The sequence below is a fragment of the Poecilia latipinna genome, unplaced genomic scaffold (assembly GCF_001443285.1).
Source record: "Poecilia latipinna isolate Pla-1442-1.1 unplaced genomic scaffold, P_latipinna-1.0 Scaffold2814, whole genome shotgun sequence".
In the NCBI taxonomy this organism is placed as follows: Eukaryota; Metazoa; Chordata; class Actinopteri; order Cyprinodontiformes; family Poeciliidae; genus Poecilia; species Poecilia latipinna.
In genome coordinates this window covers 60,379-71,439 of record NW_015115430.1, presented here as the reverse complement: position 1 = coordinate 71,439, position 11,061 = coordinate 60,379, and the positions used below count along the sequence as shown (strand labels likewise).

General features: G+C 39.0%; 1 protein-coding gene across 1 annotated transcript in view; it reads right to left on the bottom strand.

Moving 5' to 3' along the window:
- Positions 1 to 60: 60 nt before the first annotated feature.
- LOC106939257 (adenylate cyclase type 1-like) overlaps positions 61 to 11,061 on the bottom strand; it is a 27,137-nt gene continuing 16,136 nt past the window's right edge. The window contains exons 3-5 of the mRNA XM_015021610.1: positions 9,928 to 10,046; positions 6,343 to 6,454; positions 61 to 213 (exon numbers count right to left, since the gene is read on the bottom strand). Coding sequence (XP_014877096.1) covers positions 82 to 213; positions 6,343 to 6,454; positions 9,928 to 10,046 — 363 coding nt within the window. The 3' untranslated portion in view covers positions 61 to 81. The remainder of the gene's footprint in view (positions 214 to 6,342; positions 6,455 to 9,927; positions 10,047 to 11,061) is intronic.

Genomic DNA, 11,061 nt, shown 5'->3' with positions numbered 1-11,061 from the left:
AATCCCTTTCCCGACAGGCCTTCTGTGATGCCACGCAGGCCTGTCGGGGATGAATTTGTTTTCACTGTGGGTACTCGTTACTTACGCAATTGTATCAATCATATCCAATCCCATCTCCACACAGCAATGGGCATGGTCTGCCTTGGGTTGTGTAAGTCCTGACACACAATAGTAACAGTCCCCCAATATTTTTATGCGTCTGCAGTGATTCTCCTGCAAAGACATGAAGAAGAGTACAATTGAAGACTTAAAACATGAAGCACTTAGTTCAGTTCTTTGGAGAGACCGATTTATCCAAATTTTAAAACATGCAATATCCTTTAAATTGAAGTGGCTTCATAACCAATGAAGAACTTGTTTTTCATGATTGGCATGATGTCAATGAGCAAAATTGCTGCGGAGCAAACATTTGGCAATTGCAAAATTATTGCCATTTATACAAATAAGAATTCACAACTTTTAGATGAAGGTGCTTACATGTGTTGTGCACACATCTAAGTCAAATAATGATGTAATTAGCAGGACATTGCAGAACTTGACAGTACACCAAATGGCGTCAATATTTTCAATATTTTAGATTGGTGAATATTTAGCCACAGCCATACTAAGTCACAGACCTTTCAACTTCCAACTAAGGTTGGACGTAGCTTAATATTCAAGCATCATTACCAAATGAAAACAGAATGACAATGACAACTAAACCACATCAGCTGAAAAAATATTTTTTCACACTCATAAATACCGTTTTTTAATATTTTCTGTGCCATTATCATTTCTTTTATATATTTTGAATTCTGAAAAAAATATTTTAAAACCCCTAATTTTTTCAATAAGTCCCAGTTCCAACTTTAAGAACCAAGAACTAGATCAGAAATTTTATATCAATACATGTTGTTTCATCCCAACAACTCAATAGTTCATTGACTCACATCAAAAAATTTACATTTCAAGATTGCTTCTCTGAGTTCAGTTGAAAACAAGGAAGAGGCAACTTAAAAAAAAAAAAAAACACTGGACAAAATTAAAATGCTTCTACATTTGTCAGCTAAATCTTCAACATCAACGAACATCAACTCCTTCCACCTGACACATGACTGACGCAGTCTACAAGCTGCAGCTGCGCCCCTGATCATGTAAATCAGAAACGGTGGTTGTGAAACAATTTGTGTGTTTGTTGTTGGGGCCAACTCTAATTGCTCCGACATGCTCTTGAAGTAGAATCCCGCCCACACGTTCCCCCGACAGATCTTTCTATTTGTCACAGAGCACATTGAGCACAGAGCTGTTGAAGTCAGAACACGTACAAAAATAAACTCACACCTTAGCAGCACATTACCAGTCAAGAAAACACAAACAGCCGCATTCTTACATGCGAACACCCTGTACTACACTGTACTTCAATTTGGTTTCATGCACAGGGTTCCCTGTCTCACTCGGTTATCAGACATAATGATGGCAAACCCTACAAAGCTTCCCCTGCAGGCAGCCTGTGAGTGACAAACACACATACGTGCACGCAAACACCCACGTGCACACAGATATAGGGAGGATTCATGGCGACTGCAGGGTGAGAGGCAGAGATGAGAAGAGAGAAGATGGGGTGCTCTGGTTTTCTGCTCACGGGAGCAGAAAGATTTTGGTGTGGGAGGATATGAGAATTCGGAATGTGGATGATTATCCCTGCCCAAGGATCAGAAAAGTGTGTTTGTGTGTGCGTATTTGTGCATCTGCATGAGAGGAAACGAGAGAGAAGTCGTCAACTGACAAAAAGATACGTCTCAGGAGAACAGGAGCATTGTTTGGTTTCCGGGAAAAAAATTTATAAAAAAAAAAAAAAAAACATTGAGAGTTTAAACCTGCTGACTTAGAGGCCAGGGTGATGCATGCCTGCCTTCAACCGTCACCTGGTTGAAGGTTTTGTTTAGGTTTGTATCCATGGTGGTTAAGTTTCGTTTAAACCCTGTGGGAACAAATGTGTCGTGTAGCGTACAACAGTCAAGCTCAGCAGCTGTGACAGAGCTGGTTTCAAAGCAAATTTCTCTCTGGCTAACATGACAGGGTATAAATCTCAATTAGGATGCAGCTGCTGCACACATGCATGCAATATATCCTCATCACAAGATGTGCATAATGTGAGTTTGCAGAGCATTAGTTCAGTGCTAGTGAGTCACATATCACCTTATATCTTGCTCTCTCTGCCCCTTCAGTCAGTCTCCCTACGTTAAGCCCTGACTGATTGCGGCAATGGAGAATTAACTCAACGGGGATTATCCTGCAGATCATGTGACTTTGCCCGTGTGCATGTGCATGGTTGTTATAAAATACGAGTAAAATCATCTGATGAGATCTTCTGGCCTTGAGGCAGGAGAGGTTAGGAGAAAGTTCTCAGTGAGAATTTATTCTTATGATTTGTCTGGACCTATATAAAAACAGCATTATATCTGCACAGCACAATTAAAATAAATAATTATGCCAAGCAGTGATGGGTCAACCAGTAAATTATATGGACAGGAGCCAGCTGAGGTGACATCTGGCTAGCATGACTCCTGGATGCTTCTCTGGTGAAGTGTTTCAACCATGTCCCACTGGGTGGAGACCTAGAGGAAAACAAAGTATACACTGAAGTACTGTTCTTCTCAGCTGACCTGGGAATGCCTTGGGATTCCTCCGAAAGGAGCTGGCCCAAGAGACTGGAGAGAGGAAAGTCTGAAGTAAGCAGAAGAGGGAGGGAGGATGGACGGACGGACGTAAGATTTTTTTTTTTTTTCCCCAACTACTCATTTTCATTCAGAACTTTTGTTTATATCAACATGTGGCACTGCAAATGAATGAAATAGACAAATAAAGAGGAAATGGAGTCAAACAGAAATGCTTGCCTGAAAGAATTTAAGTGTGGTTTTAAATAATGGAAATGACATTTGGTAGAGAGCCAAGTGGAGAGAGTGGAAAGTCGTGCATCTTAAGGCTTTCAAGCTTGTTTTTGTTCTTATATATCACTCAGTGTAAAGCTGTGATCTTCCTCGAGCGTAGGCATTTTCTCAACCAAGTTCAATCGTCCTTATAAACGGAGGAGGCTTTTCATTTCACTGCCACTTCAGATGCACGGCTTTTAATGAAGTTCTCCTATTAAAAAGTGAACATCACGACAGAGAAAATATCCTTCTGTTCAACAAGTAGTAGCAGAATAGACCTCCTGTTTAGCAAGTTACAGACTTTACTGCTTATAGCAACAAGATGAGCATTGCGCACACATAATGAAGCAGCTCGCACAAAACTAAAGCTTTTGAGGTTATTTGATCAATCTGGACTATGTTAGTTAATACAGGTCACAAAATCATGATTGTTTTTCTTTTGCACCACTTTTTGAGTTTTAATCACGGTTTTATGAAAATGTATTCTGTGTAGGCTCACATAGTTCACAGAGTCACAAGAATCTTGGCCAGTCAAAGAGTGACTCACGGGATCTTCTTAGACTGTTCCAGAAGATAGGGTTTAATACAGACCTCACAGCAACACATTTCCTTATGAAGACAGAAGCAAACCCACAGAAAAATGTGTTTCGCATCAATTTATAAAAGAATAATGTGAACACTTGCTTTAGGATAGCAGTAACTTGTAAAGGACTGGCAACCTGTCTAGAGAGTTATCCGCCTCCTGCCGTATCACAGCAGGGATACCCTCCTCCCTGCAGCTACAACCAAGACAAGACTTCTTCAGAAAATATGTGGATAGATGGAAACAACGAAGGCGATGTTGTGAGGTTTTAATTTATGTAAGTCGATGATGTCCTCTGAGGTGACCGAAATGGGAACGTGTGTGGCTGTGTGTGGCTCATGCAGTTTTAATATGATTATAGCGGTCTGCCGGCAGATAACCTATCTCTCACCTAATCTCCTTTCCTGGAGAACAACACTGCATTGGCTTACTGGTGCACAGTGTGTGCTTCTGTGCACGTTAACAGTAGTCTCGGTTGGGCCGCGTCTCACACACACACACATGTTCACGCACTCGCACTTAAACAATCGTCCTTTTCAGCCCTCATCTCTCCTCTGTGAAAATCAGCCTTCTCATCTCCACTTCTTGACCTTCTTCAACTCCTCTTCCTCCTCCTCAGTGTCAGTCAGTATCTCCATCCTCACTTTCACAATTTGGATCAATACATACATATATGGCTTGGTATAATAAATGAGTTCCAGGACTCAATAATACATTCAGTTTTCTTGGAGACGAACAGCTCACTGAAACACAAATTCACTAGCTGCCTCCACGGCTGTGGGCTGAGCAGGGTGGCTCAGTGACATTACTTCGTAACAAAAGTTATAGAAGAAAGTTTTCAATATTTATTGTCAGCTAAAGTGCACAAATAACACTGCAAAAAATCTGCACCCTGAGCACAGACAGTACAAATAAACTTCAGCTCTTGCAACAGCCCCAGAATTACCTGAATAAAATAAAATAAAATAGAAAGAATTGTTTGGATTTGGAATGTGTGGACAGTTTTAAGCTACATTCGTATCATCAGCAGACAAAATCAATATGAAAAGCTCTTTAGAAAGCAATGGTAGAACTATGCACATTTCAGATATGTCCCAATATCATATTACATTTGTTTAACTAATTGGAAAAGAAACTACTAAAACAGACCAAAGAGTAGCAGATAGTACAGAAAGTCCTGGTGGGTTGCCAAAAACTTGGTTCTACCCAAGTAAGTTGGGTAGAACACAACAGTTTTCAAAGTTGCTGAGTTTTCAAAAAAATTTAAAGGGTTTATGAAAAGTGTTAACATTAACAACTTCTTGCATTTTGTCAGATTACAAAAGCAAAGCTTAATGATGGAAAAATGTCAGTTTTTAACATTTCTTTACAGACAAAGATCTGAAAAACGATGTTTATGTGGTCTTGTCTTAGAACTGATAATAAAGGTTCCTGGTGATTTTCTTATGGAACTGGTAACGGAGGTTTCAGAGGAGATGTTTTTCTTCTCCTTTCACAGAAACTCCTTTGAACCGGATTTGATTTAGGGACAGAGGAAGAAATTAACCAGAGATGGGTTAATAACTCCCTACAGGATTAAGGTGAAAGGCTCTGTGTACCTGACTGAAAAGACATAAAAGAAGAATTATTTGTGTTAAGTTTCATTTCTTCTTCCTTCTTCTACCTCTTTCTAGCCTGATCTCTGATTTTTCAAAATAAAATATCTAAAGACAAATGTGCATTTCTCTAGACTCAGTGTTTCACTAATTAGAAAAGAATATTTGGTAACACTTTATTTGAAGGGGGGTGAATAAGACTGACGCAACACCTGTCATGAACATGAATAAGCCTTCATGAATATTTATGACTGTTGTCATAAAGCGTCATTCGGTAAATTATGACACTTTTAATACAAAGTTGACATTATTCAAAATGTCTTTGTTATGACAACTTGACATTAACCAAGAAATCATTACTGATATAAATTTGTTATAAAAGTATTAATGATTGCACTTTAAAAATGAGGTAACTTTATGTTATTAAAGGTAAAGTGTAAACAGTAATGAGTTCTTGGTTAATGTTAAGTTGTCATAACAAAGGCATTTTGAATAATGTTAACTTTGTATTAAAAGTGTCATAATTTACCGAATGATGCTTTATGACAACAGTCATTAATATTCATGAAGACTTATTCATGTTCATGACAGGTGTTATGTCATGTTTATGACAGTGTCATGACAGTCTTATTCACCCCCCTTCAAATAAAATGTTACCGAATATTTAATTATAGTCTCAACCCATTGAAATCCATTCAAGCCACAAGTTTCAAAAGTTTCCTGTTTGCAGTCTGTATAAATACAGTTGTTCTGTGAAGGAGAGGACAGAGAACATCGACCATTTTTTGACTAAAATGTTAGAGAAACTTGTTCTGGATCACTTAAGCTCATTTAACCTTGCATCATTCCAAAACAATACAAACACACAAAAAAAAAACTCTCTGGGATAAGAGCTCATCATATCACAGAAAATCCATGTGTAATAAAGATTACACATGCTTTTGGACTCATCAGATTAAACAGAAGTTTAGCGGTTCTTTTGATTCTTTTAACCACAGCACCCTATAAGACATACTCAGATATTGAATATCCTGGAATTGTCAGCTATTTTTTTTTCAACAATAGAAAATAATAAGGGAAATTGTTCAACTGATTTGTGAAAGGATTTTCATATCAAACATTTTTACATTTTCATCAGGTTGACAAAAAGTTGACTGGGACTCTTATAGCTCCAGCTGTTCCATCACTTGTTTAAATTTCTTTATGTTCTCATTGTCATTTGGAGCCAGATGGGATAATCAAGGAAACTTACCGTTGCCAGTTCATCAAACTTCCCAAAGAGTTCATTCAGCAGCTTGACCAGTTCCTGAGCAGTGCACTGAGAAGCTAAGCTGGTGAATCCCACAATGTCTGCGAACAGGATGCTGGAGGAAAGAACAAGACGACATTTTAATCTGCATTTTATTCCTCCCTAGACTAACTAAAGTACTTGCTGTTTTAATACAAAAAATGTCAAAAGAGAATGTGGATAGAGCATTGTGCTACTGTGCTGTGTTTTCCATGCTTGCAGCTAAACACACAGATCACTTTAAAGCAAGAGTAATTGGCTAACAGTGATCAGCAATGAAGCAAACAGCAAGTACTATAATCCAATCCCTGATAAGTGAAGGCGTCTTTTAGGCCAGCCGCTAAATCAATTACAGAGCTGAATTGCCTGCTGCTGGCTAACTGAAGTAGTGCATGAAGTAGGTGTTGAAAACCACTTAGCCCCTCATTCATTTGCTCAGAGGCAGCCCAGATGGCAGCAAAACAAGGTGTTATGTATCTTATTGACTCGGTGGAAACTCACTGCTCTCAGTGGAGCATGCATCAAAGCTTGAGTGGGATTTAGCTTAATCATGATAATTGACTCTCGAGTTCTGAGACACCTCATCCAGAAAAAAATACAGGAAAGTACTCCGCATCATCCGCGTAAGGTCGACATGCTGGCTCGGCTCTGAAGCGGGCGCATTTCATATTTCCTTTGTGTTCTTTATGCGGAACAGATTTCAGGTGGTGGAGCAAATTTGGGGTCCTGGTGCCTATTTGGACACTAGTGTCAGCTGCATAATTGTAGATGACTAACATTTTTATCAATGTGTACATTTTTATGAAGTAACCTATTAGAAACAAAAAGCACTGAAAAGTGTCAATGCTCAATGGTATAGTTCTGTGTTTTGTAATAAATAATTTCAACCAAGTTCTGGTTTTGTTGCACATGTGATAATCTACTCTGTTCACCGCATGTGTAGACTAAGGAGTAGGGTTTGGTTAAAACCTTGCAGAAGAGTATGCTCTGGATTATATCATATTGATTCATAAAAATCCTGCTTTTTATGATCCATTGTTGAAGCCCCACTATTGTTAGGGTTGTTAATAGGATGTTTTTTTATAAACTTTCTCGTCCAAACACAACAGAATCATAGTGAAGCACGATTTCAGATCCATCCAGATAAATGGTGCCAAACTCTTAATTCTTCCTCAGAGATTACAGTTATTGCTCCATTTTCATGTAGAAGACTTCCCCCCCCCCCTTCCTGCATCGTGACTATGTCAACCAAGCTCTTTTTTCTGCTTGGTGCAGTTGCTCTGGAGTCTGATGTATGCAAAGCTGGGATCACGACCGTCGCTCAGCTGAAGAGCTCTGTTGTATAATATTTCAGTGAATGGTTCCGTGCTACAGGTCATATTGATGTGTGGATGGTGAGACGAGAGCAGCAGGGTTGGCCAAGTGCATGTGTGATTAAATGTTCTCAGGGAAACATCAAAGGGACCCTGATCGTGGGTGCAACCCCCCGCACAGCTACATAAAGAATATTTTTCCTACTTTTTTTTTTTTTTTCCTAAGCCCTGTTCTGATGCGTGTGCTTGCAGCAGAGCCCCAGAGGCGAGCAGGAGCTGGCTTGCTGGAAGAAATAACGGGGTATTTGGCGGCGTGCCAGTGTGGTGGCGAGGCTCCTTGCTCCCATGTTGTGATCGCAGAGGAGATGTGCACTCAGAGCTAAAATGATACAGGCAGACAGACAAGAGTTGAGGACTCCCTCTTGACAGAAGTGCTGTTGATGTGCTACCTAACACTCGACTCCTACACTAAGCAGCACTAATGCACCTCTCCTTTTCTCTTTACCGCCTCACTGGAATGAAATCAGCTCAGAGTTGGGTCAGGTTCTCACACTCTATGTCAACTGTGAAGTAGAGGGAGCACTAAAAAAAAGCTAATTAAAAATGCAGGGAAAGACCAGTATTTATTGTATGCCTCAGGTAATGCTCCTTTTACGTTCTCTGGTCATTTGCTCAATTATGATAGACAGGCGGTTAAAATAAAGTCGACTGTTTGCACAAATTTAGCTTTTTTGGACATTTTCCTGTCAAAACCCTTAAAGACAACAATGAAATAAGAAAATCTGATCCATCCTTCCGTCCGTCCATCCGTCCATCAATCCATACACCCATACATTCAAACATAATTTAACCTAGGGCTGTGTAATAATATCGATATTGCGATATATATCGATATTTTCTTTCCTAGAAAAAAAACGATATTCATCCGCAAGTATCGTAACATCCAACTGTCACCTTGCTCACTCACTGCTTGCTTTACCAGGAGAGTGATTAGGTCATCAGGCTTAGAGTGATTTGATTCCTTCAGATGTTAAGTGTCGAGGTTAAAAAGGTATCAAACTATTCAGAGCAGGTACTTGGTGCACTTTATTTACTTTACAAATGCATGTAAGCTAGTTTGTACTGTTTCAATTAAAAGAAACATGTTTTCTCACCACTTCTTTGTTTCATTTTATCCAGCTGTTGACTTTAAGTCTGTGTCCATGTCCAACCAGAGCCAGGTATCGTGTAGTTGGTGCTTTTAAACAGCTTTCAGTTAAATTAATTCAATCCAACTCTATAACAGTCTCAAAATGTCACCAAAAACACACTGTCCCTCTAAAATCTTTCAGAAAATCGCAAAAGTGTATTGAATTGTATCGATTGCTGAATATTGTAATATATATCGTATCGTGGGCAGAATATTGTGTATCGTATTGTAACATATAGTGAGATTATTGTATCACTACAGCCCTAATTTAACCTATATTTTTTTTGCAGGTTTCTTTTTGAAACCATAAATTATGTACCATGAATTAAGTGAACCTTTTGATTTTTTCAGGGTTTTTATTATATTGTTCCAGTTTAATGTTACTTAATCAATATACAGAAAAGCTCAAGTAAATTGTTAAAATCCCAGAATTATGATAACTTTCATGCCTCAGAAGAGAGGATGTCAGATTCTGACTCAAATGTTACGTGCTAATGCTTCAAAATGATGAAGTTTAAGCATATTTCTAAAAGCCGCCATAGTTTAATAACGGTCCTTCAATCTTTAAAGACAATTGTTTTGTTCCCTTTGAGGGAAAACATAAACTTCTTTCTCTGCAGCTCATGTTTTTTTTTTTTTGGTAACTGAACACATAGTCTGTTATTCTCTAACTTTTTTTGCTCTGGTTCTGAACTCAGCCCCCTCAGGGGAAACATCTGCTTATATCTTTACCAGTTAGTCTCTAACTGTTTCTGCCTGCTGGTGGTTGCTTAGCTCAATGATTCTTACATTGCAGTGAAATGTACAAAAAAATCAGCTTTGGCATTATGTTTGACAGCCAGGAAGATGAAGCAGAAACTGAAACAGGAAGAACTGTCAAAAATTTCAAATTTAAGAGACATGACTACTCTTCTTAACAACTGTTGTTAAGTAAATCTATGTGAATGCTTGGTCTGATTTCCTCTCTGATTGGTAAACCGCAATGTCACACCTGCAATGGAAACACTCTCTATGCATACCTCCTGAGTTGTCATGACATCCCCATACCTGACATTGTCATGGCGCTGGATGTAGATCTTGTGAAAAATTCTCTCTGGTGGCTTCAGGAAGTCCTCCTTCATCTCCATGGCAACATTTCTGGGCAGCAGGCTCATTAGTAGACGCTCCTGAGGAGGGAGGAGGCAAAGGCAGAAAGAAGGCAGTGTTAGGACTTCTAACTGGATTAAACAAAGTCACCAAGAGTTGTCTCTTTCTCGCTGAAGATGTGAAAATTTTATTTTTAGAAATGTAGAGAAAAAAAATTGTTAAACACTGAACTCTTGAGGAATAGTTTCAGTATATTTGCCTTATACAATGTAATCCCCATCTGTGACTTTTTTTTCTTTTTTTTTGGCAGTGAATTAACTTAAAAATTTTGATTAAGAAACTTCATGGTTTTTTTTTCTAAATATGCATTATCTATATAAAATTACTACATAACTTAGCTGGGACATATTTTTCTATAAAAATAACGATGAAACAATTTATTCTGTTTGTTTAAACAGAATAAATGAAATAGAAAATAAAAATAGATAAATATATATGAGTAAAATAATCACAAATTCTGCAAATGGTAAGAAGTCTAAAACCATGCCCTGAAGGCAGACAACTAAATAAGGTATAACACAAAACAAGATCAAGATATGTCATAGGGCAACTAATAATGTACTTAAGAGACAGTGAGCAGTGAAAGCAGTTGTGGCATTTGGGAACTGCAGCAGGAGATCCATCCATCCATCCATTTTCTTTACAACCTTGTCCCTTGGTGGGGTCGGAGGGGTTGCTGGTGCCCATCTCCAGCTAACGTTCCGGGCGAGAGGCGGGGTACACCCTGGACAGGTCGCCAGTCTGTCGCAGGGTAACACAGAGACAAACAACCATGCATACACACACTCACACCTAGGGGCAATTTGGAGAGGCCAATTAACCTGACATGTTTTTGGACTGTGGGAGGGAGCTGGAGTACCCGGCGAGAACCCACGCATGCACAGGGACAACATGCAAACTCCATGGAGAAAGACCGGGGGCGGGCATCGAACCCAGAACCTTCTTGCTGCAAGGCAACAGCTCTACCAACTGCGCCACTGTGCAGGCAAAATGAATACCTGTGTTTTTATATTTTATATTATTTTTATTATTTTT